This window comes from Tenrec ecaudatus, chromosome 12 (genome assembly GCF_050624435.1).
Source record: "Tenrec ecaudatus isolate mTenEca1 chromosome 12, mTenEca1.hap1, whole genome shotgun sequence".
NCBI classification, from domain to species: domain Eukaryota; kingdom Metazoa; phylum Chordata; class Mammalia; order Afrosoricida; family Tenrecidae; genus Tenrec; species Tenrec ecaudatus.
The window spans coordinates 18,453,262-18,479,338 of NC_134541.1; the positions used below are offsets into that span (position 1 = coordinate 18,453,262).

The 26,077-nt window shown below is 48.6% G+C and overlaps 1 protein-coding gene and 1 long non-coding RNA gene across 3 annotated transcripts in view; one reads left to right on the forward strand and one right to left on the reverse strand.

The window, feature by feature from the left end:
* Positions 1–7,039: 7,039 nt before the first annotated feature.
* The window catches only part of IFT52 (intraflagellar transport 52), a 37,432-nt gene continuing 18,394 nt past the window's right edge, over positions 7,040–26,077 (reverse strand). For both annotated transcript variants that reach the window (XM_075528732.1, XM_075528733.1), the window contains 5 exons: positions 20,845–20,999; positions 16,648–16,735; positions 15,060–15,168; positions 13,073–13,218; positions 7,040–12,119 (listed from right to left, as the gene is read on the reverse strand). In XM_075528732.1, the coding sequence (XP_075384847.1) occupies positions 12,072–12,119; positions 13,073–13,218; positions 15,060–15,168; positions 16,648–16,735; positions 20,845–20,999 (546 nt within the window). In that variant the 3' untranslated portion in view covers positions 7,040–12,071. The remainder of the gene's footprint in view (positions 12,120–13,072; positions 13,219–15,059; positions 15,169–16,647; positions 16,736–20,844; positions 21,000–26,077) is intronic.
* On the forward strand, positions 21,222–25,212 carry LOC142423431 (uncharacterized). The gene is made up of 2 exons (XR_012779122.1): positions 21,222–21,829; positions 22,931–25,212. It is a non-coding gene; the product is annotated as an uncharacterized LOC142423431 (long non-coding RNA).

Genomic DNA, 26,077 nt, shown 5'->3' on the forward strand with positions numbered 1-26,077 from the left:
AGGGGCCCTGGTGATGCTGGGAGGTGGGCATCGGTTGGCCTGCTAATCGCAATGTTGCTGGTCCAGATCTAGCTGCGGGAGAAAGATGAAGCTGTGTAGGAATGTCACGATGTACTGCTTCAGAAACCCTACATAGGGCCATGAGTCAGAATGGACTGGATGGGAATGGGTTTTCATGGCATGTTATTTCTAGAAGCCAAGATGGTCCAGTGGGTGAGCACTTGGCTGGTCACAGAAAGGTTGGCAGTTCACACTCACCAGCTAGCTGTTCAGGAGAATGATGTAGTGGTTGTCTGCTTCCATAACTGGGGCGGTCCTACTCTGTCGTGTAGTGTTACTGTGTGTCACAATTCACTGGATGCCAGAGTTTTTAGGTCTGTTAGTTGTATCCAAAATAATTATAATAATAAACCTATAACCCACTGCCGGCTAGCCACTGACTCTCCAGGACAGAGAGCACAGGACTGCACCAAGACTGCATATCTTTACAGAGTAGACTGGCTCATCTATTTCCCTCAGAGAAGCTGGTGGGTTTGAACAGTTAACTTTTCTGTTAGCAGCACAATGCTGAACCCACCCTGGTACTAGGGCTCCTTAGTAACAACAGAAGTATTGTTATTATCCAGACTCTCCACTGCTCTTACACATGGCCTCTGAGGTCCAGGAAGGCCTTTTGCTCACAGCACACACTCCTAAGTGGGCAGGAAATGACAGGACCTGAGCGCTCACACAAAGTATTTGCCCAGGGCTAGAGGCAGGGAGGAGATGCAGAATCCACCAGGAACCTGCAGTGTGGTCACTTGATTACTTATAGGAGCCTAAAGAGCCCCAGAGCCAGGGCAGCCTGGAGATCGTTCTAATGGCTTTGATAAGTCTGTCCTCTCCAGTTATCATGAGATCAGCAGGACTCCCAGTGTCCTGGGCGCAGCCATACCTGGGAGTGGTCACTGGGCTGATAAGACTAATAACACATTAAGAACAACCTTTCCTCATCCAACAGGGAAGCTGCAGCCTTTTTATCACCCAGAAATGGCTCTGGAGGTTCACTCGGCCCTCTAGACCCACAGCATGGCCCTGTTGGGAAGGAAGACAGGGGTAAAATGTCCTTTTTTTCTTTTTAGGAAAATGTATTATGAATTAAGTATTTATTATAAGCATGTTATTGGAGGGTGAGTTTACATTCATCATGACTCCATGAACTTTTTTTTAAGTTTTATTGGCACATAATCTACGTCCTATACAATTCAATAGTTCAATCATATCAAGATGAATTAGGCAATCATTATCCCCAATCAATCAAATGTCCTTTAAATGCTCAGGCCCGGTACCAGGTTGGACACAAAAGAAACACCGATTAATAACAAGTATTTGGTAAGTGCTACCCTTGGCTCCTTGACCTTTCTGCCCGAAGGCCTCACGTCTGAACCACCAAGCATCCTGCTTACCCTTGGCCTCCATCATTCTTCCTCCCTCCACAACTGTACTGCTCTCTGGAGCAGGAACGGCCACACTGCATATTTTCACCATTAGTTTTCTACCGTAGTGCTTAGCAGACTGTCCTACATGTTGTTCTAATGTTTGAAGCTACCCAATTAGACCACTGAATAACATCATAATAAACGGAGAAAAGATTGAAGTTGTCAAGGGTTTCATTCTATTGGGATCCACAATCAATGCTCATGTGGTCAGCAGTTAAAAACCCGAATGACATAAGACAAATCCTACACAGGTGTCAAACACTGTTAAAGTACTAAGGAGCAAAAATATCACTTTAGGGACTGAGGTGTGCTTGACCTAAGTAAACCACGATTATTTTCAGTCGCCTCATATGCATGTGAAAGCTGGACAATTAACTAAGGAAGGTTGGGGGGAAATTGATGTATTTGAATTATGGTGTTGCTGAAGAACATTGAAAATACCATGGACTTCCAGAAGAATAAATGAATCAGTCTTGGAGGAAATACGGCCAGAATCATCCTTAGAAGAATGACAAAACATTGTCTCATATACTTTAGACACGTTATCGGGAACTAACATGGAAAAGGACCACATGCTTGGTAGTATTACAAGAGAGGAAGACCATCAACAAGGTGGATTGACACAGTGGCGGTACCAATGGGCTCCAAGAGAACAGTGGTGAGGCTGGCGTAGGACTAGCAGGCAGTATTTTATTTTATATAGGTTCGCTGTAAGTTGGAGTTGATTTGTGGGCACCTAACTATATGAACTGGTAAGAAGTTGAAGTCATTCTTGATTTTTCTTCTGAAATGAGTTACCGGACTTATCAGGAAGTCCCATTGGCTCTACTCTCACACTCTACGATTAAAATATATCCAGTGTTAAAACACATGTAAAGCTGTTCAAGGTCATTAATCATGTGGAAAATGCAAATTAAAACCACAATAGAGATCTGCAAACCTACTACCCATTGCCAATCCAACTCACAGCTTGACCCCCAGTAGCTAGGGTAGTAGTTCTCTACCATGTTTCCAAGGCTGTAAATTTATTCATGAAAACAGAGGGCCATTAAAAAAGAAAGAAAACAGGGCCACATCTTTGTCCCATAGAGACACTGGAGGGTGTGAACCCCTAACCTTGGGGTAAGCAGCTGATTGCTTAATCACTGCACCACCAAGGCTCCTTGGAATGGCTAAAGCTAAAAAAAAAAACCCTAATATCAAGTGTCCATGAAAATGAGGCACAATTAGCATTCTTAAATACTTCTGGCAGGGATGTAAAATTATCAAGCACTTTGGAAAACAATTTAGCCATTCTTTAAAACCACTTTTAAAAAGTTTAGCAGTTTCTTATAAAAACAAAACCAAACCACATCTATGAGCCAGCCATTCCAGGCTCCTATTTCTCCAAGAGAAATGAAAGAATATTATCTACACAAAGATTTCACATTTGTAGTAAGAGCCCTACTAGTGTGGTGAGTGGGTTGAGCTGAGCTGCTAATCTCAAACTGAGCAGTTGAAGCCCACCTTACTGCCTCAGAAACCTACAGGAGCAGGTCCACTCTGTTACCTATGAGTTGAATCCAGTGCTGACAGTGAGTTAGTTTGCTTTTGGTTTTATTTGTAACACACCAAAGCAGGAAAGAAATCAAATGTTCAATAGGTGAGTGAGTAAACAGCATAATTCATACGATGGAATATTAGTCAACAATAAAAAGGCACTAGTTATTACTAAAAATTAATTATGCCAAAAGCAGTTAGAAAGTACATCTTGAATATCTTTTTCTATACTAAATATAGATTATATATATCTATCTATAAATATCTAAGATAAATACAAATATTTAGCCAATAATTTATAACTTCAAATTTAAGAGACAATTGGCAAATCGGCCAACACATTTTGACCAGATGGTCAATAAGCTCTAGATAAATGTGCCCACCATCTCACGGCCCTGGAAACAGGCCTGGGAAGCATTTCCCTAACAGTGTACCCTCAAATCCCTTGCGTTCTAGACGAGTCAGAGGAGGTCCCATCCGGAAGCTCCTGAGTTTCCTGGGCTGCTTTGTACCTGCCACGCCCAACCCATGACCCTGGGCTTTGGGCAGCACCAACGTTGGCAAACACTCGTTTTTTGTCACATAGCCTCTGGCGGTCGGACAATTAAGAAGGGGGTGACTCGCGGGCGTGAGGGTTAGGCGGGGCGAGGAGTTGGGCACCCAATCTGAGGACCGTAGGGTCCCGCGGCCACACTTAACGGGCTCCTCATTCTCCGTGAAGACGGACAAACAAAACGCAGGCCAGCAGGCAGTCTGTCGTCGCCTCCGGGTGCTAAGCGCCGCGAACGGGGACCGACTGTCCCGCGCTGCAGGTCCGGGTCTCTTGGGGTCCCTCCTCCGGGCCTTGCCCGCCCCCAGCGCCCGCCCGCGCGCCTCCGCTCAGAGCGCCCAGTCGAAAGCCCGCGCTCCGGCTCGGGCGCCGCGCAAGGCACGGCGGGAGTCGCGCCCGTCGGAGTGCGCGCCGCCCTGACGTCATAAGGCGGCGCCTGCGCCCCGGGTGCTACTGGTCCCCGCGGCGGGCCTGAGGCGCTCGGAGCCGCGGGGGAAAGACACCCGCTGGTTTCGGACGTCGCGTCGGCCGCGGGGTCGGCGCTCAGCAGTCTTCCCCACAGACCCCGGCGTTGACCTTCCACCTCGTGTGGATCAGAGACCCCGGCCAGGCGCCCAAGACTGCAAGTTCCTTTCACGTTTGCCACTGTGCGACGGGCACCCTCAGACTGGCTGCGGAAGGAAGCTGCTGTGCCGACGTACCGCGTTCTATTGCACCCCTTGGCAGATAAGGCTTTTTTTTTTTCTAAAGAAACCCAAGATTTCAACAGCCTAGCCTCGAGTTTCCGGGTACCGTTTTTCCAAAAGCATGTGCTCACCTGCCTGTCACAGTGTGGTAATGCTCGTGGTCGCTACACGTTTTTCACTGTGAGCGTATGTTATGTCGGTGTTTTGTGGCTCCAGGAACGGCGCTCCTATGAAACTGGCGACTTAAATGTGTGTCGTGACTGCCCCTTGCCCTCTCTTCGGCCCTAACTATTCCGAGACAGACAATTTTAAAATGTGGAAGCCAAGGAAGAACTCTACAATGGCGTCTAAGTGTTCAAGTGAAAGAAGAGTCGCACATCGCTCACGTTAAATCAAAAGCTGGAAATGATTAAGCTTAGCGAGGCAGGCATGTCGAAAGCCGACATAGGCCGAAAGCTAGGCCTCTTGTGTCAAACTGTTAGCCAAGTTGTGAATGCAAAGGAAAAGTTCCTGAAGGAAATTAAAAGCGCCACTCCAGTGAACACACGAATAATAAGAAAGCGAAACAGCCTGATTGCCGAGATGGAGAAAATTTTAGTGGTCTGGATAGAAGACCAAACCAGCCACAACATTCCCTTAAGTCAGAGCCTAATCCAGACCAAGGCCCTGACTCTCTTCAATTCTCTGAAGGCAGAGAGCGGGAAGGAAGCGGCGGAAGAGAAGTTTGAAGCTAGCAGGGGCTGGTTCATGAGGTTTAAGGAAAGAAGCCTTTTCTATAACACCAAAGTGCAAGGTGAAGCAACGGTATAAGTACTGATGCCGAAGCGCCGCAGCAAGTTATCCAGAATATCTAGCTAAGATCATTAGTGACGGTGGCTACACCAAACAACAGATATTCAGTGTAGACGAGACAGCCTTATATTGGAAGAAGATACCCTCTCAGATCTTCTTGGACAGAGAAGTCAGTGCATGGCTTCAAAGCTTCTAAGGACAGGCTGACTCTCTTGCTAGGAGCCAATGCAGCTGGTGACTTTTAAGTTGAAGCCAATGCTCATTTATCATTCAGAAAATCCTAGGGCCCTTAAGAATTATGATAAATCTACTCTGCCCGTGCTCTATCAATGGAACAGCAAAGCCTGCATGACAGCCCCTCTGTTTACAACATGGTTTACGGAATATTTTAAGCCCACTATTGAGACCTACTGCTCAGAAAAATCCTCTTCAAAATATTACTGCTCATTGACAATGGGCCAGGTCACTCCAGAGCTCTGATGGAGGCATACAATGAGATTAACATTGTCTTCATGCCTGCTAAGGCAACATCCATTCTGCATCCCATGGATCGAGGTGTAATTTCAACTTTCAAGTCTTATTATTTAAGAAACACATTTCGTAAGGCTCTTGCTGCCATAGAAAGTGACTCTTCTGACAGATGTAGGCAAAGTAAATTGAAAACCTTCTGGAAAGAATTCACCATTCTGGATGCCATTGAGAACATCCGTGACTTGTGGAAGGAGGTCCAAGTGTCAACACTAACAGGAGTTTGGAAGAAATTAATTCCAACCGTCATGGCTGACTTTGAGGGGTTCAAGCCGTCTGTGGAGGAAGTAACTGCTGATGTGGTAGAAGTAGCGAGAGAGCTAGAATTAAAAGTGGAGCCTGAAGATGTGACTGAATTGCTGGATAACTGATGAGGAGTTGCTTCTCATGGATGGGCAAAGCAAGTGGCTTCTCGAGGTGCAGCCTTCTGGTGATGCTGCCGTGAACATGGTGGGTGAAATGACAGCAAAGGATGTAGAGTATTACATAGACTTGGTTGACAAGGCAACGGCAGGGTTTGAGAGGATTGACTCCAATTTTGAACGAAGTTCTACCGTTGGTAAAATGCTGTCAAACAGCATTGCATGCTACAGAGAAATCTTCCACGAAAGGAAGAGTCAATCGCCACGGCAGACTTCATTTTGGTCCTATTTAAAGACACTGCCACAACCCCCCGAGCCCTTCAGTCACCACCTCCCTGAGCAATCAACGGCCATCAACGTCACGGCAAGACTCTCCGGCAGCTAAGAGATCACGACTCACTGAAGGCTCGAGTGACGGTTAGCGGTTTTTTTTAGCAATAAAGTATTTTTTAATGAAGGTATATACATTGTTCTTAGGCGTAATGCTATTGTACATGTTATAGATGACAGCATAGCTTAACCAGAGTCGTTAATCGACACTGGTGATGAGATGGTGTAACCACAACCTTGCTATGCCCTGAAAAAAAATCAAAGCTCCATGTGACTCAATGGATTGTGACATTGGATTGATGGTGGTGGCCTTTCTAGCTGAACCCTCCACATCTGAGGGATGGGTAAACATGAGTAGGCTTTTCTTAAAAGTGAGTCTGCATCACATCATCAGGGAGATTCTTTTAGTCTAAAAGAGATCGTTCTCTCTAAGGCGGCAGAATAGATAACATTGGTTTCAGAGGGGAACTGGTGGCCGAAAGGGGTGGGGCTCTTCGCTCAACATCCTTGAGTTTCTGTGCTCAAGTATTACTTTGCTAAAGGTTTTAGTTAAAAAATGAAATTAAGGGGGTAGCGGGGAGGGAGGGGAAAAAAGAGGACCTGATGCAAAGGGCTTAAGTGGAGAGCAAATGCTTTGAAAATGATTAGGGCAAAGAATGTACAGATGTACTTTATACAATTGATGTATGTATATGTATGGATTGTGATAAGAGTTGTATGAGTCCCTAATAAAACGTTAAAAAAATTCACACAAATGAGAAATATGCCAAAGAATAAAATAATACTATACATATTTTTAATGTAAAAAAAAAGAAAGCAAATGTTTTTGAGAATGAGGGCAACAAATGTACAAATATGGTTGACATACAATGGATGGATGGATGGATTGTGCTAAGAGTTTTATGAGCCCCCAATAAAACGATTACAAATAAAACAACAAAAAAATGAAATTAAATTTTGCTGAGACATCTGTAATACCCCATCCTCTTCGGGAACAGTTTGGAAACCTCCAGTACTTGGTTCTGTAAATGAGAACTCACTAATCAAAAGCCACGGTAGAGAACATCAATCCCAGAGATGCTGCATCAGTACTCCGCCCTGTAGTGGAGGCCAGGGAGGCGCTTCCCTTTGACACCCTCTAACATCTCTCTCATCAGAGACCGACTTGGGCACACAAATACATCCCGCAGGGTTCTTTTTGTGAATGTATGTGCTAAGACCGATTCTTTTTTATTATTTTTAAAGAGTGAGGTTGAAATACATGTAAGTCTGTTCACTCCATCTCAGCAAAATAGGCCAGCAAAAATTGATGCACTTATGTGAAGAGCAACCAGAATAAAAGGGCTGCCTTGTGCCTTATGTTTGAGTTTTAAACATTCGTATTCATCACCTTAAGCAGCCAATTAAAGTGATTTCACTAGTAGTGGGCCAGTCTGATATGATGCACAGCGCCCCCTCTGAAGGATTCCTGCCAGAAAGCTAGTCAAGGCCTGGAGCCATTTCCAATTTACAGGAAGGAGGGGAGGCAGAAGAACAGGCAGCATCGTGGAACAGTCTGGAACAGCGCAACCGTGAGATGGTCTGCAGCACCTCACTGGATCTCTTCACAAAGTCAACGGCATTTTAAAAACAGAAAAGAGGCAGGGCGACTGCTGTGTATTAAGAGATGCATTAAACATTAGAGATGATTACGAGTCATGTAGTGTGGTAATATAATGAATTATTTACGGCTAAATGTTATGTCTGCATTGTACTTTCAAGTGTTAAGAAAATGATATGCGTGCATACCTAAAGCGTCTATGGCAGGATGGTGACACTCATTCAGAACAGGCAGTACACTGGTGTTTGTTATTGTTCCAAATGTTCCCTGTGTTTCAAAATGTTGTTGGCAAGAAACATTCCTCCTTGCCTCTTGCTGCTGCCTCCAGTGGTTGGACAGGCTTTGCCTCCTGCTAGCGCACCCTCTTGGTGCAGGAGGGAGTGATGGGAGAGGCCCAGGTTAGCCGGCAGGCTGTCAGGAATTCTCTGCTTCTAGCCTCATTTTCCTCTGTGGGAAATGAAGTCAGACTAGATGTGCACTGGTCCTTCTAAGACTGTAAATACTTGATTGCTGACCGATTACAGCCAGTCCCTGGGTTCCAGTGAAATCTGTAGGTGAGTCAGAACCGGTGCTTGTGGTTCTTATCTAGCCTCACTCTACTGCAGAGCCTTGGTGTGGTTATACATTGGGTTGTAAGGTCACCAGTTTGAAACCACTAGCCACGCCTCAGGACAAAGATGGGGCTTTCTATTCCCATAAAGAGTTATCATCTCGGGTGCTGTTCTAGCCTGTCCTATAGGGTTGCTATGAGTGGCAGTGAGTGTGGCTTTTTGACTTAGTCCAGGAACTGGCCCAAAGCCTTCATGACTTAAAAGCTGCACAGGCAGCAAGGGAGGTGATTGGGATGAAGAATTTGTTGCTAGTAGGGCTTGGTTCGATTGTTTCATTTCAAAAGCAAACACTCACCGCCATGGAGTCCATTCCGACTCCTAGTGACCCTGCAGGACAGGTAGAAGGGCCCCTGCGGGTTTCTGAGACTATTTTTAAAACAGTTTGGCATATAATGCGCGTATCATACAATTCCATAGTTCAGTCACATCGTGAAGAGTCCTACAACTATCACCACAATCCATTTTAGACCATCTTCTTCATTCTTGTCCTCCTCCTCATTCACTCCCCATTTCCCCAACCTCTCCTGCCATACCCTTAAAGGACCATTAATCCAGCCAGTTACTGTCTCTAGATTTACCCAGCCTGCATTGCATATACAGAAAAACACTTAAAAAACAAAACCTAACAATAACAAAGTGAAAACATGGAAAGCACAAAGTATTAAAATCTACAACAAATTTAAAAGGGATCATAAACCACAACCCAAACTCACTGCCACTGAGTCGATGCCAACTCACGGGGACCCTATAGGACAGGGTGGAACTGCCCTTGAGGGTTTCTGAGGCGGAAACTCCATGGGAGTAGAAAGTCCCATCCCCCCCCCCCCAAAGTTAGGAGTGATTTCAAAGTGCCGACCCTGGAGGTTGCAAGGCTCCTTAGGGATCAGGCGATAGACGGTAGCCTAACTACACCTGCAGTCATCCACTTTCCAGTGGCTTGTCTTCTGAAAGGCTTGTCTTCAAGCCAGCAGCTAGCTAAGTGAGGCGTCAACCAAGTCCACGTGGAAGAAGTACACCAGCCTGTGTGATCCGACGCTTGTAAATATAAAGTCCAAATTCAAAGGAGATAATGGTATCAGAGCTTAAATAGTGAACACCTCGTTTGCAGACGGCTGTGACAGTGGAAGCCTAAAATCCAGTTGCAGGGTCCCCACCTGGATTAAGCCTCCAGTGAATTCGCTTGGATCATAGTTGAGGGATGTGAACGGCTCTGTTAACAGCATTGTGAAGTCAATTATGGGAAATGTAGTTAGGTTACCATGTAATAGCACTTGAACACCCCACCCCTCTGGCCCATTTTAAGGTTGTTTCAGTTTAAACAAAAAGTGAAGGAGAAAAACGTGTGGATGAAGTCTCTGGTGAATTCTTTCTGACCGTAGGTCGGGGATGTGAATGGGCTCGTTATTATGAAGGATGAGAGACGGGGCTAGAAAGCTGTCTCTCCCGAGCAGCAGCTGGTGGTTCCAAACTGTGGAGCCTGTGGTTAGCACCCAATTTGTACCCACTACAGCACCAAAGCTCTCTGTTTCAAAGTGAGGGCCTATTTATGAACGCTGAAAGGCAAGCAGGAGTTGTCCTGGTTCAATAGTTTTAAAACCAAACTGGATTCTGAAAGCCACCGGCTGTGGGGCTCGCAGCCCACACTCAGCGCACCAGGCTCCTCAGGGCAGCGGCTCCCAACCTGTGGTGGCGGCCCCTTTGGGGGTCCAACGACCCTTTCACAGGGGTCACCCGATTCAGAATAGCAGCAAAGTGACAGTGATGAAGTAACAATGAAAATAATGTTATTGTTGGGGGTTCACCACCACATGAGGAACTGTCTGAAAGGATCTCGGCATTAGGAAGGTTGCCTTAGTTGTTTCAAACTGCGGGTAATTCAAGTTGTCCTAAATTGGATGTTTGTGAGGAGGCGAGGAAAGAGGGTGGCTGCCTGGATTACACAGGTGAGTCATGTGTCTCAGGCACTCAGGAAGGCCTGCCGCAGGGAAGGCTTGTCTTTGCTCCATTCTGTCTGAGGCCTCGGCAGAGAAGGCTGGGAGGACTTCATGGCTATTGGAGCACCTACAAATGGCCTCTCCACGTGGACTTGGACTTCTTACATGGAAGCTTTTTTGGGGTTTTTTTGCCCATAAGGGTGACGTCTCAAGAGAACTAGACCATAGAAACGAAGTTTCGAATGATCAAGCCCCAAACTTCCCACGCTTGGTTAGTCATTGGAAGCTCCTGGGGATCTGGTGCAACTACACAATCCCACACAGATTCTGAGTCATTAGGTTCCAAATGGAGCCCAGGGCTGGATTTTCAGCGGACCCCAGGTGACTGCAAAGAGCGGCCTAGTCTCAGCAGCCACACAGCAGCAGACTGACTCAGGGCGCGGGAACAGACCCCACCGCCCACTGGGCAGATAATCAAATTCACACTACGGGAAGAGCATGTGGGTTGAGAGAGAATTATTGAACTCATTTTTGGAAAATACAGTCTACCACAGTACTTCCCCCAAAATTCAGCTATGTAGCTGTCTCTCAGCTGACTCCAGACACTGCCCCTGAACAAAGAGGCCTCTCCCTTCTCCAGCACTCTGCCCTGACTGGCTGCTCCAAGCAGGGCTTGAGTGGATGAGAGAAAGGAAGGCTATGGGCAAAGCTTTTACATGAATTGAAATTCAGGATATGACTTGACTTTCCCCCCAAAGTTTAAACATTTTGTATTAGTCCTTGACAAATTATTCTCTCAGCTTCAGAGAACTCCACGTGAAAAACCAAGGTCTGCGAGACTGACATCTTTCTTCATCTTCAAATATTCTGAGATATTTCAACTACTATGAACTGGCATCATCTCAAACACACATGCAAGCTGGACCCTTAGCCCTCCAAAACAGCCTGCCCCTCAGACTGCCCTGACTTCCCACAGCTCCACCACACTCTCAGACAGAAGTGGGCTCAGCCCTGCCAAGCTGACCTCAACCCCCAGGCCAGGAGTTTGGAAATCCCACCTTTCCTACTGCAGCACGTGGGTCCTTATCCTCATGACTTCCTGGTGGAGCTGTGTCTCGCTCTGCCTCGAAGTGGCCTTCGTCCTCCATCCCGCTGCTTCTGGAGCTACAAACAGCTGTTCCCACGGAGCCGCACCCCTCGTGCACCATCAGCGGCTCGGCACTCTTCTATCTGGCTCTCGGGGGGCCCAAGGTTGATCCAGTGTATTCCAGCATACTGCCTGGAGTTTCCGCGCGATCCCGCTAGGCAGCTCCAAGAGCTCTGCAGTGCTGACCAACACGCTTGAGTAAATCACTCACATCGATGTCAAAAGAAACTCAAATCCAGAACTGGAGTAGAAAGAAAATACTTCAGGACAGACCCTCAAGTTATAAAAGTACAGAGTCAATCATTGGTTTAATTTTAAAAAGGAAAGGAACTTGTGTCACTTAAGGATTGTAACAGAAACTGTCTACCCATCTGAGCAGTTTGGAAAATGGACAGGACTTTCCAGGCAGCTAGGAAAAAGAGTATATAGACAACTTTGATTAGGCTAAATGGGGGAGGGGGTATCATTTACAAAGACAATCAGGAGGCAGAAAGTCCTTGAAGAGGCTTGGTCCTCAGAAATTGTTCTGAAATGCTGTTTCACTGGTGTCAATGTCATGTTCCTGGATGAGGGAAGAAGACAGGAAGATTTCAGGACTTGAATGCGAACCCTGGAGTGAGAGCTTGTGTTTGGACTGTGATGAGGGATCTTGAGACCCATGAGCTAGTGCACGTAGGTGATCCCTGAATCTCCAGGGAGCATGACCACCCCCACCATGGTAAGCAGCAAACACCATCTAAAGGTCTGAGAGCCTGCCCTGTCCCACTACCAAAGTTACAACTGTTGGGTAGCTACCCAATCCCCTATCCCACACTTCAGTGCTGCCCAGTCTCTGAGTAGCCATAGCCCCTGCACAGCGCCTTCAGGATGCTTCTCCCAGAGCTGTGACTGCCCACTTCCTGTCTCCCCACCGCACCACACACACACTGGGCAGGGCTCAGAGAGCAAGTGCTGTACTTGTCCACTGCTGCAGTCCTGGCCCATGCCTGGCACCTAAGAGGTGAGAGTAAACACCAGCCAGCGATGACCTAGCAAAACCAGCCCGGTCCAGGAGAGGATCAGATGCTAACTCGTCTTTCCACTCAGCTTCAAAAACCCTACACTTACACAAAACACACCATAAAAAACTTTTTCCTCCCAAAGTGATATATTCTTCATAAAAATCTTAGTTGGAAAAACAAAATACTGAAACACTGCACATTCTGTACACCTGAGCAAATAGCTGTTATTTTGTACTAGGTAACGACACACACAAGCATGCATGGGCTTTAAAAAGTTCAAGGAGAACTGGGATGAAAAGGAACTTTCTCCATGGACTTTCTGAAGCCCGTCGTACACTGCCTATCTTACTGCCTGTCGAATCCAGGTAGTGCCTAAGTTCCCCGGGGGTGGAGATCTGGTTTCTGCTTCACATAGGAGGTGGCGCGTGGCAGTTGCAGAACGAATGGCCTCAAGCCCGAGGAGTACATTTCACAGGTGACGCCACCACTGCAGGGGCTCCCCTCGACTCTGTACCTGGTTCAGTTTCTTGAACTCCACCACCTGGAAGAAGATGTGCTCCAGGATGTGTTTGGCATCTTGCTGGTCCTTCGGGAGTTTGCTGGTCACTCCCAGAATGTCACCACACTTCCGGACATAGAACTCCAGGTCTTCCTCAGTACCTAAGCACAGCGGGGGTCATCAGATGAACCCTGGCCTTCCCCTGTCCCGAAGTAGACACTGTTTTAGGTTCCCCCGATGAGTCCTGGCACCACCCTTCCTGGGGTCATGTGACCACGGGGCTTAAACGGTGACTCGTTCCAGAGGCTTCTGACATGCTGCTTTTGGGAAACGCTTCGAATGAGCATAAAGCGGACTGGCTCAACTGTCTACTCTCGGCCAGAATCTGCCTACATCGCAAAGAGCAGGGGACCTCGATGCTGAGAGGACCACAGGGAGCGCAGAGTTCAGCGTGGTTTTCTAAAGCATCAGACTAGCCGCAGCGTGCTCCCACATGTCTCTGTGAAGCCACTCCAGCAACCTGTGTCCAGGGTGGACGCCGCTACTGTCCCGCTCCGACTCTGCTGGGATGTCTGGCGTCTCCCCACTGACGTGCACTTTTTCAGAAAGATAGATTAGAAATACAGACCATGGAAGTGCAGCAATCTGGTTCCATGCCCCACTGAGCCCTACCTTATGGTAATTAGCGCTGCACCTGCATACATGTATGCAAATCAGTTTTTGTCAAAATGGGATCAAACGATGCCCTTACGGAAGATGCCATCACCATCAGTGTCTCATGGACACAATCCCATAGAGCTTATGACCCTCATCTTTCTTTCTGACATCTTTAACAGATGTATACTCAGACTGCATGGAGTTCCTAAGTAGTGGTTTGTTTTTGTTTCTTTTTTTAATCAATTCTTGCTAATGATAAACTGTTAGGTGGTTTCGATTTTTTGGAACACTGTAACATCTATAGGCGTACTGGTGGGTTGTGTTTCGCTGCAAACCACAAGATCAGCGGTTGAAAACTGGCAGCCACTCAGGAGAAAGATGGGCTTTCTAGAATTCCGGTCTCTCAAGCCCGCAGGGGCAGTTCTACCCTGTGCTCCATGGCAGTCTCGGTGAGTGAGTGAGTGAGTGACGTCTTGCTAATACTGGCTGGCCTGCACGGTACTACCACACAGCGGCCACGTGAGACGGTGCTTTTGACCTGCGACCCTGGGTGTGCACAGTGGAGATCCCCTGGGCACACAGGCAGTGATTCCATGATGCATTCCTGATTCATTCTTTCCAGTAACTGCATATCACCCCACTGACTGTGACACGATTTATGACATCCACATGCTCTTCCAAATTTTTTTTGAAAAAATAAGTAATGTAGTCATGGTCTTTGTACCCTCATCCATCTCCTGAAGTTAGACCCCCAGGGCAGAGACACGCGGGCGTCAGGTCAGATGCCTCTGGGGGGGTGGGGTGTGTGTGTGTGTGTGTGTGTGTGTGTGTGTGTGTGTCCAGGGCAGAGACACGCGGGCGTAAGGTCAGATGCCTCTGGGGTGTGTGTGTGTGTGTGTGTGTGCAGGCCCGTTTGCTGCGGTAGAGGCAGGTCTGGAGGAGCACTGGGCCACGGGCACCACCCACCCTGCGGCTATGGCCTGAGGCCTCATGTCCTCATCTACATGTCATGGCCAAGGGGACCCGCCTCCCCTTCTGAGATTCCTCCCAACGACAGGCTGCCATTCTTCTGGCTCTGGTCACATTGCTAAAATGGAACTGCTTCCGTGACCAGTGACTGGCTTGCTAGATGGCCAGCCAGGGTTCAGGACTCATTCGATGGCCACCCACCAGATGAGAGGCATGGATTTCCACAGGGCAGAGCTGAGGTCTACCCCAGGGGGTTAACTGTCCCCTCAGGAAAAGCAAACAGTATCACTTATGTGAAAGAAATAAAATTATTCCCCCGTTCATGGTTGACAAGCAAGTAAAACCCCTCAAAGCCAAGTTAAGTGACTAAACTTACACTTATTGGTGATCTGAGCAAGCCGCGCCTTCTCAGAAGAGAACGTCTCATCCAAGTCAAACAACTCCAGAGGAGGAGGTGGCAATTCCCGAAAACTCGGAGGGAAAACCTAGAAGGGAAGAAGAGCTCACTCAAGAGAGCTCTCTATGGCCATAAGCGACAGAGTCGAGACACAGGCCACGAGGCAGTCCTCAGCCGGGGCCTGGGACACACCCCTCCCACCAGCTCCTCCGGCCCCACTCTGAGAGCCACACCAAGCATGGCTACCAGCCAGCCCATGGTGAGCGTCCACGGAGAACCAGCTCTACCCACCTCACTCGACTTATGACCTGACCAACCAATGCCAATGAGCTGGAGGGTGCAAAGCTCAGGGCTAGGTTTGTGCTGAATAGGTAGTGATGGGCCTTGCTGTTTGCTTACTCATGAGCTCTGTAAGGAAAGACATGATCTGGGCGGGCAGATGTACACTGGAGGCAGAATTCACAGTGTGGCCTGCTGCTGTGCCGGTGGACGTTTTACCACCAGCCCTCGGAAGCAAACAAAAGGTCTGATCCATGGTAGCTGCCGATTCCCTCACTATCGTTACTCCTACCAGCGTCAATTTCAGACCATCAAGATGAAGCCCACTGGCTCATAACCTTCCTGAAAATTGGAAGTCGTTCTTCTAAACCAGGGTAAACTTGCTCCAGTAGACAGTGACATGAAAATCGACTCTGTGGCTTCACTAGCCCTGTGACGACAGGCACCCATAGTCCTGGTCAGTGAGATAGGGACAATACCTCCTGGAAGGAAGCCGAGTCAGCCTGAGCCAGAGTATGAAAACACCTGGAAAGCACGGGCTGTTGCTACCGCTTTCCCATGCCTGACTCACCAGTGGTTTTAGCCGAGTCAGGGCTGGCAGCCCCTCTTCGGAAGCACGGGGTAGCCCACACACATGGTCTCTGCTGCCCCGGGAGCTACAGGGGGTTTGTGCCCTCGGCTCAAGGGGAGCAGCAGGAGCCCCACCGGGTCACCCAACGCATCAATGTAGTATGGGTCGGTACAACCCTCTTCTGGGGAGATTCCAATCTACTCAGCACAGAGAGTGAAAATCATGCATCATCAAACTTAAAAAAAAATAAGTTGTATTGACATATAAAGTACATCAAAATGACTTCTGACAAACTAAGTAACTTGGAAAAGTCCAAAAGCACAGAGCTGTAATTATGTTTACAACCTTGAAGCCCAATTCTGGTGCACAGTGAAGTCTGAGAGGCAAAGGAACGCCAAGAAGGGTAGATGCTCAAGGCACCCAGGGACGACCTATGGCCCAGCGGTTGAGTGGAGAAAGGAGGTGTCTCCAGGAGGCCTGCTTGCCTCCAGGGCTTGCTCCACAAGTTTAATAATAAGTCTCTAGAATCTAGCCAGTGTGAGCAATCAAACAAGCTATCAGTCACAGCTTAAACCAAGATGAAAACTCAAAGCCATTCCTTTGGACAGGTAAGCAGACCTGACTGTAACCCTGGTCTGAGCTCTCACTGGACATCACAGTCCAGAGTGCAGTTGGTCCGGGAAGGGCAGGCCGTGTCTGCGGTGAAGGGCTACTCACAGCGGGCTGCAGGGCTGGCAGCGGTGTCTCAAACTGAGGTTGGATGAGCTGCAGAGGTTCATGCTTCACGTTTAGCTGTTCGTGAGCCCTGAGTTAATAACAGAAAGGGATCAGGAGGCGAGCCAGTGACGACTCAGCATAGCTAACCAAGGTCCCATGTGGTTCTCCATCAAATAGCAGTTCTGCACCATGACAGTACATTAGACACAATGTGTTGTTACAGACAAGGCAGTGCTCCTGTCAGGAAGCATCTCCACTGGATCATACCCTAAAACCCCACCGCCATCAAGTCCATGTCGACGCAGAGACCTACGCAGGGTTTCCAAGGCTGTGAATCTTTATGGGAGCAGGCGACTTTCTCATTCTCCTGGGGTGCAGCTGGTGAGTTTGAACTGCTGACCTTGGGGTCTATGTGTAACCAGTGACACCACCACACAGTATGACTTTACTGGGATCTCCAAGGAAGAATTCTGCTCCACATCCAGCATTTCCGAAGCAGGTTTGTACTCCACGGGACCCGGAATCTTGTAACTCACTGTTTTCACGATCAAGGAACAGTAGTCAATCTGAAGTCAAGTTCTGGTCATCAAACAATTCTGTACGATATGCTCGGAGCACTGGTAGTGCAGTAGTTAAAGCATTTGGCTGTGAATCTGCAGGTCTGTTGTTCAAACCCACCAGCCTCTGCACAGGAGGAAGACGAGGCTGTCTGCTTCAGTAAAGGTTCGCAGCGTTGGAAACTGTACGTAGGGTCACTCGGAGTTGAATCAAGCCCGTGGCAGCAGGTTTGGTGTTGGATTTGTCTGTCAAGCACTCCCGTGTGCTCACTTAACGAAGACATGCAGTAACGGTGGAAAACTCCCAACTCACAGCTATCCAGTCGATGCCAACTCGACTGCCAACAGAGACCCCACAGGACAGAAGAACTGCCCCTGTGGGTTTCCAAGACTGTAACTCTTTACAGGAGTAGAAAGCCTCATCGTTTTCCTGCTGGTGGTTTTGACCTGCTGACCTGATGGTTAGCAGCCAATGCCTAACCACTATGTCAAACGGGCTCCTTTCTAGTGAAAGAGAAATACACAAGCAACAGGATGCCAGGCATTGAAGAAAGCTAAGGAGGGGGAACCCTGATGGCACATGAGACTGCTAAGCTCATCCGCAGTGTGTCAACCCCACTAGCCGCTGAGGGACAAAGATAGGGCTGGCTGCTTCTGCAGAGTCACAGCCTCAGGAGCCCTGCTAAGAGTCGATGAGAGTCGGCATCAGTTTGAAGGCAGTGGGTTTTGTTGCTGGTTTTCAAAGAACAAACAGGAGACAGGACAGAGCAGGCCAGGGTGAGGGAGAGTGAGGCACGCCTTCATAAGGGGTCAGCAGCGCTGGGCAGCCAAACGGTCGCAGCCAAGGAATGCGTGCACAGAGGCCGACACTCACCTTAGCCCGGTTGTTCTTTCAAAATGCAAACATTTATCTGCGGTCTCCCTTACTCACTGTCCAACTTTCACGTGCAGATGATGCAATGGAGAATACCACGCCTGGGTCAGGAGCTCCTTAGTCCTCAAAAGAACACCCTTTCTTTTCACTACTCTAAAGAGGTCTTGTGCTGCCAATTTTCCTAGTGGAACTTGCCGTTTGATCTCCTGACGGCTGCTTCCATGAGAATTGACTGTGGATCCCAGCAAGACAAAATCCTTGACACCTTCAACCTTTTCTTCTGTGGATCGTGTTACCTCTTGGTGGGTTGTGATTTTGGTCCTTCTTGACACGGAGTTGTAATCCACACTGAAGGCTGCGATCTTTGATCTTCGTTAGCATGCGCTGCACTTTCTTCAGCTTCAAGATGAGTCACTTCCTCCTAGAAAGTGTACTGGTAATAGGTATTGATTGGGTATTTTGAGTATCAGCACAGAGAAATGATAAGACAATTTGTACATAATTTGGGGGGGGGATCACATTGGCTGTATTTCTGAGGTTTGGGGTTAAAAGGGGATTGGAGGGAGGGAGGGAGGGGGGAGGACAGGTTGAGCCCTTTGCTGCCATCAGCTGAGGCTGTCCTCGGAAGGAAACTGCCTTAGCTCGGGATGCACGGCCAAGAGAAGAGCGAGCTTTGCTCTGAGTCTCCAGCTAGCAGCCGTCTTCTCATCAGTTGACAGGGTCATGGGGCTGGTGGCAGGGGGTGGGGGTGGGGGCTGCAGATAATGTATATTTCTTGGTAACTTGGCTGGTGGAGTTTGGAGATACCTGGGAAGAGTCAGGTCTTGTTTGGGGAGCTGAGAGGGCGAAGAGGAGATGCAGGCCTAACACCTTCCCAGAAGTCCCCTCCTGCTCGTATCCATTTCAGAATGCCAAGAGCGTGTCATCTGCATAGGGAAGTTGTTAATGGCCCTTCCTGATGCAACATTCTTCACAGAGTCCAGCTTCTTGGACTATTTGTTCAACATACAGACTGAAAAAGTCTGGTGAAAGGATCCAACCCTGACACAAACCCTTCTTGATTTTAAACCATCTGATACTCTGTTCAGAAAACTGCCTCTTGATCCATGTACCAGATAGCATGTTCACAGTTTCACGTGTACCCAACGCAATGTTGAATTCCCATTCGTCTCAATGTTATCCATAGTGTTATGACACTCTGTAAATGCCTTTAGAGTCAATAAAACACAAGCATGTAGCATCTTTCTAGTGCTGTCCACGTTCAGCCAAGGCCTGGCTGATGTCAGCAATGACATCACCTGTCCCATGACCTCTCTGAATCCAGTTTGAATTTCTGGCAGTCACTTGTTGGTGCACCGCTTCGAACGTTGTTGACTGATCTTCAGGAAAGTTGTACTTGCATGTGGTATTAATGCTGTTGTCCAAGACTTCCTGCATTCTGTTGTGCCACCTTTCTTTTTTTTTTTTTGGAAGACTATAAAGTTTATTCTAAGTCACTTTGCCATATACACAGAGAGAGCTCATTCCAGTTTCAGAGAAAGCAAACCGCTGGAAGTTTGCTGATTACAGTCATACATAGAAAGAGACAAGGAGAGAGAAGACAAGGACATTAGCCACTGGCTAATCTTACCACGACTGGTTTAATCATGGCTCACCCCCCCCCACCCCCCCAAGGACCACCTTTCTTTGGAATGGGGCAGACACGGATATTTTTCTGGTCAGTTGGCCAAGTAGCTGCCTCCCAAACATGTAGGCATAGATACCAGAGAGGGCTTCCCATGAGCCTCTTAAAAATATTTCAATCGGTATTCCATCAATTCCTGGGGCTTTGTGTTTTACTAATGCCTCTGTGCCAGCTAGAACTTCTTCCTTTCATATCACTGGTTCTTGGTCATATTCTACTTCTGGAAATGGCTGGATGCCGGTTAGTTCTTTGGGTACGCTGACTCTGTGTACCCTTCCATCTTCTGATGCGCCATGCATCATTCAATATTTTTCCCATGGGACCCTTCTACATTACAACTCTGACTTGAATTTTCCTTTCCGTTCTATCAGTGTGACCTATGCTGAGCTTGTACTTCCTTTTTGGCTTTTCTAATTCTACGTCTGTGCGTATTGCACTATGCTACCCTCTTTTACCTGCTTCCATAATTCAGAACCCGACATTAAACAGCAAAAACCTAATCCACTGCCACTGACAGGATTCCAACTCAGAGCAACCCTACAGGGCAGAGCAGACCTGCTCCTTTGGGTTTCCAAGACTGTCAATCTTCATGGAAGCAGCTCTCTCCCATGGGGTGACTCGTGGTTAGCAGCTTCATGAGCACCAGGACCCCTCTGTCAACAGTACATCAGGCGACAAAACAAAGCAAAGCACTGGCCTGAAAGCCACCTCTTTAGGCTCCAGGTTCCCCATCCAGTCGTGAGGCTAGCAGTCCGGAGGACTACTGAAAGGATGATGTGAGGGAGCGAAGTGGAGGCTCCTTTACTGCAGAGCTTCATGGGATATGAATCTATTCTAAAACCACCGAGTCTCAGGCCAACAGGAATGAGCTGGCCCCCCTAACTACCCAGCCCAGAGCCGGCAATTTCCTCGGCAGAGATGTCCCCCAGCCTGCTCCCTGCAGCACCAGCTGCCTCTGTCACACACATCGTAGCCCAGAGCACATCCTTTGAAGGCCACATCGGTGACCCTCACTCCTGTCCCCAGGCTCATGTGTTCACAGCAGACACCCAGAGCGGCGCGCAAGTGTGGCTGGTACTGACTTGATGACCTTGGGGAGGGAGGTGGTGTCCAGCTGGAAAATGGACAGGTCGAAGAGGGTGGTGAAGTCCCGCGGGTTCTCGTCGCCCTCTTGCAGACACACTCGCAGGCGCTCTGACAGGGTGGCTGTGTCGGGCAGCATCATGTAGTCCGAAATCTGAAAGCCACAAGAGGGTTTCTCTCAGCAGGGCCCGTGTGAGAATGCAGCATCTGCTATCTGCAGGGACCCGGGAAAATTCCTAAGAGGTTTCCTAGCTCATATCACTGGAGACTGAGCTTCACACGGCCAACCATCTGAGATAAGCCTTAAACCAAGCCACACACCGCACCACACCCATTGCTGAAATTCCTATCTGTCATCCCAGAGGCCGGAACAGAACTGCTCCAGAGGATTCTTTTTCTCTTGTGTTAAAGATCATTTTATTGGGGGGAGGGGTGCCTTACAGCTCTTATAACATTCTGTACATCAGTTGTATCAAGCATATTTGTACATATGCAGTCATCATAATTTTTTTTGTCTGGACGGAGTCAGGCGGGGGGAATCGAAGGGCCCTCCTTCAAAGCAGAAAACTGGCCAGGCCAAATGGAGCCAAGATAGAACAACCTGACCCCGGGAATGCATTCCTGAGTTCCAGGAAAGAACACCGCAAGAAGCTGACAGACTGTTCTCCAGATGGCTGGCAACGCCCGCCACCTTAGACAGCCCCACCCCTAGGCACCTTCTTTAAAAACCCTACTCCCTGCCTCGCTAGGTCGCGAAATCTCACCGAGAGCTCTTTCGCTACCATAGAGCTGTTCTTGAATTTACTTTCCTTCAATCCGACTCTAGTCTCACTCCGCGCCTCAGTTTACCTTACATTTGGTGCCGAAGACCTGGGAGCTGTAGGAAAGGGGGCTCTGTGCTACCACGACCTCCCTCTGGTCGGAGCATAGCCCTGTCCTCCACTTCCCCGAACCTCTGAAGCCTGTCTGAAGGAGCGAATGCTGGTCAGTAGCTCTGTGTGTGTTTGTCTGTCTTGTTTGTCATTCTGGACACTGAGGACCAGCAAACTCATATGGGAACATAGAGTCCCTGCTTGTCAGGGTGCCACGGCAGGGGTTTATTCTGCCACTCTAGTACTAAGAGGAGCTGGAAGTAACTGCCTTTCCCTGGAAGGGGTGCAACGAATAAGGACAGTTTCTGGTGTCCATCTTTTCTCATGTCTATCTTCCCCCCAGCCCTTTGTCTGTGTTTACTTTCTGGGACTTCTGCCGCTAACAGGACTCATGGCGCTGGGTCTGGCAGTCACTGCCCCCTCTGACTGGAGGAGAGTGCACAGAGTATGTCTGAGCTTGTTCTACCTGTTCGTGTGCTTTGTGCTTGCAGCTCTGCGGTGCCCGCTCCCAGAGCTACTCTAAATCTACTTCCTCCCTTTCTCTGAACAAAGGCCTCGGACCAACCCTATGACAGTTCTTGCAGCCACTCTTGTATCACCCTGCTCTACTGCAAGTCAAGTCATTCCGTCGGTTCTTGTGAGGGGTGGAAAGCCATAAATGCCAAGGACTTAGACCTCCAGTACCAACACACCAATCGCATGGCATTTACCGGGTCAAGCCTGGCGAATTGATTTGAAACATATGACAACACACAAAGGTCTCAAATTCCCCTCACTATGGTTGACACCTTCTCAGGATGGGTCGAGGGCTCCCTACCAGGCAGGAAACGCCGGAAACTATTACTAACGCCGTAATCTCCCAAATTATCCCTAGGTTTGGACTCCCCAATTCCATGCATCTGACAACGGCCCGGCCTTGTATCCCAGGTTACGCAGCAGGTCTCTTTCGCATTAAACATAGAGTGGCAGCTGCATATCCCATCCAGGCCCCAGTCGTCAGGGAAAGTGCAGAGGATGAAGGACAGTCAGTCATCTGTCCAAACGATCGCTAGGGCTCCACAAAGGCCTTGGTGGATTTGCTCCCTTTAGCTCTGGCCCATGTTGGTGTAGCTCCATGCTCCCCATCCGTTTTAAGCCCATTGAAGTTGACATATGGAAGACCTTTCTTGATTAACCACAACGCCACTTACCTGCCTTACCTCTCTCTCCTAAGACAACTTCGGCAAGAACACGCAGTTCGGTACCTGCCTAGCCCAGACCCAACACGGCCTGACCTGCCTGCTGTCAGCTCCGGAGACTCAGTTCTCCCAAAAGAACTACAACCACAGCCCCTCCAGCCAAAGCGGAAAGGACCTCACACCGTAATCCTACTTCCACAGCGGTTAAGGTACTCGGGGACCCCAGCTGGCATGACCTCAGCCAAGTTAAGAAGACAACTCCAAGTTATGGTGCCAGGTATTGCACCCAGGTTGTGGGGCCCACTCGCGTTCACTTTACTAGGGTGCCTCCTGCCGGCCACCCTAAGCGAGACCAATGTAACCCAAAAAGCCTTGACGCTCAAACAAAACCCATATGTGTGGCAGTTTGTGGTCCTGGAAACCTATGGGTATGTAACCCACGTTGTGGGTAAGGGGCACTGTCCTCCTGTCGGGTGTCAGTCTAAAGTCCAAATTAATTTTAACCACAACGACCTTTTATTCTTGGAGGGACACGGAAAAACTCTGACAGGTGCAACTACCCCTGGCCTTTGTTTCCTTTATGATCAGAAGTACGACTACTGCCTTCGGTGGCCAGAAAAGTACGGGGGTTGCCCTTACTCCTGGTGCACCATCCACCGGGCCATTTGGCGAAACTCCAACTTAGACAGAGACGAAGTGTTCGTCACAGATGGTCAAGGAAAATTTCGATTAAACATTAGGGATCCCTGGAACCCCAGATGGGAAAAAGGTGTTGTGGGTAGACTTTATCAACGTGTTTCCTCTGCACGACCCTCTGCAATTTTAAAAATATATAGGAAGTATGTCCAGGTTACAGAGGAAATAAATAACACAGACAAGGAGGCCAGGATAAATTTTAAAAATGTGGAGGCTCTAGCTGATTCACAAATAATGTTAGAAACTGGATCCACTGGCACTGCTACATGGGCAAAATGGCTGAAGACGGTGATAATATTCCTGTTTTCAGGATAAATGTCTCATCCTGCTTCCTTTGTGCCTCCCCCCAACGTCCTCTACTGGTCGCAGATCCCTTGCTAAGCTTTCCCCCCCAGTAATGAAAGTAGTGACTGCCCTATCTCACTATTTGGCATTCCATTATTCACTCCCAAAACAGACCCCAACGACACCCTCTGTGTTCTCAACAACAGGGAGTCACAGCAGACTTGGCCTGCAACTCCAGCCACAATATCACAGGTCTGATCAGAGCCCCTCCAGGGATATTCTTTTGGTGCAGTGCCACCCTGACTAGGTGCCTCAATGATTCTATCGCCGCCCTTTGCCTACCAGTAATTATAGTGCCCCAGCTTACCATATATGGGGTGGTGGTGGCAGGGGGGCAGAGTTCAAATGGCTATGGAACAAAGAAACCCGCTTTGCTCCCTGCAACTGGGGTCTCAGTTTCGCCTCCTCCCTAGCGTCAGCAGGAATATCCAGCGGGGCTTTGGGGCACAGCATCCTCCAAACACAGAGCCTGGACAGGAAGCTCCAACTAGGGATGGACTCTACCTCAGAGTCTCTCACATCCCTACAGCGACAGCTCACATCACCAGCACAGGTAACCCTTCAAAACCGCCAAGCCTTAGACTTGCTGACAGCACACAAAGGATGTACGTGTATATTTTTGCTATTATATTAATGAATCTGGGGTGTTAAGCAGAATGTAGAAGTTTTTAAAAACATGGATGACGAGATCAGAAATTGCCGTTAGAGCAGCGAGGTGGAAAACTTCCTGGTTCCAAAATCCTCTTGTCTCGTGGCTCATGCCACTGGTTGGACCCTTAGCAATAATTTGCCTTCTTTGCTCTTGACTCCCTGTCTTTTTAAGTTCCTCCCAAACCAGATGAGAGACATTACCAACTGGACCGTTAACCAGCTTCTTTTACACCCCTACAGCCTCCTGCCTGCTAACCCCGACCCAGTATGTTCTGGCCTGTAACCCCTCATCGCCCCCCATGCCAGCAGGAAGTAGCTAGATCGATCACGGCGCCCCTTTATCACTAAAAGGCCAGAATGTCTGGACTGGACGGAGTCAGGCAGGCGAATTGAAGGGCGCCCCTTCAAGGCAGAAAACAACAGGGAGTGCTACCTCACGTTCCGGGTCACAGAGCACCACAAGAAGCTGACACCTGCCGCCTCAGTTTACCCACCCCCGGGCACCTTCTTTTAAAAACCCTATACCCTGACCGCCAGGCGCAACTTCCCCAACCTGCCTTGCTAGGTTGCAGAACCTCGCAGGGAGCTCTTTTGCTACCATAAAGCTGTCCTTGAATTTACTTTCCTCCAATCTGACTCTGGTCTCACTCCAAACCTCAGTTTACCTTGTGGAGGGTTTCTGAGGCAGACTGTTCCTTCCCACAGAGCAGATGGTGGGTTTGAGTCCACCAATCTTCTGGTTAGCAGCTGAGCGCTGTCACCATCAAGACACTAGCCCTCCTGGATAAACCCACTGCTGGCTAAATCCAACTCTCCAGTGACCTCATGGCTGGGAAAGACACCATGCCTCTCCTGACTGGTCTGCCTTGAATCTGGTGACCTTGATCCCGAAGATGTCCCCCCAACACTGTGCTTCCCTCACCCACTCATTTATTTCCTTCTGCTCGGCAATTGCAAACACCCAGAACAATTGCTCTTTCCTCCATTTCAGCTGGTGCCCTTTTTATTTTACGGGGAAAATCAAGGCACTCGAGTTTATATGCTCCTCCTATGACATCTACCCACCCACGAGCATCTGGTTCTCAAAAGCCTCTCATCTTCTTATGCTTAACAGCAGGCACCGTACCATTTGTGCAACAGAAGGGGGAGGGAGGGCACGCACGCACACACACACATACACGCGAGTGTGTGTTAAAAATATCGGCTGAGACCGTTGTCATGGGGGAGGAAAGCAAGGTCATGGAGCGTTGCTGTGTCAGCTTGGGACAGCTCAGCCATACGCACACATCGCATCACCTGCTCAACAATACATGAAATGGAATACATGCAGGCTGACAAGAAGTATACTCCTGATGCAGTTAGCCTTGACTTCCAAGAAAGCCAACTTGGTGGTCATCTCTGAGACGGCTCTGCTGGTGTCACCTGTCCCACACTGTTTCCAGCACCTAAGGAGTCAGGTCCGAGTCACACAAAGTGCAGCCTAACTGGCA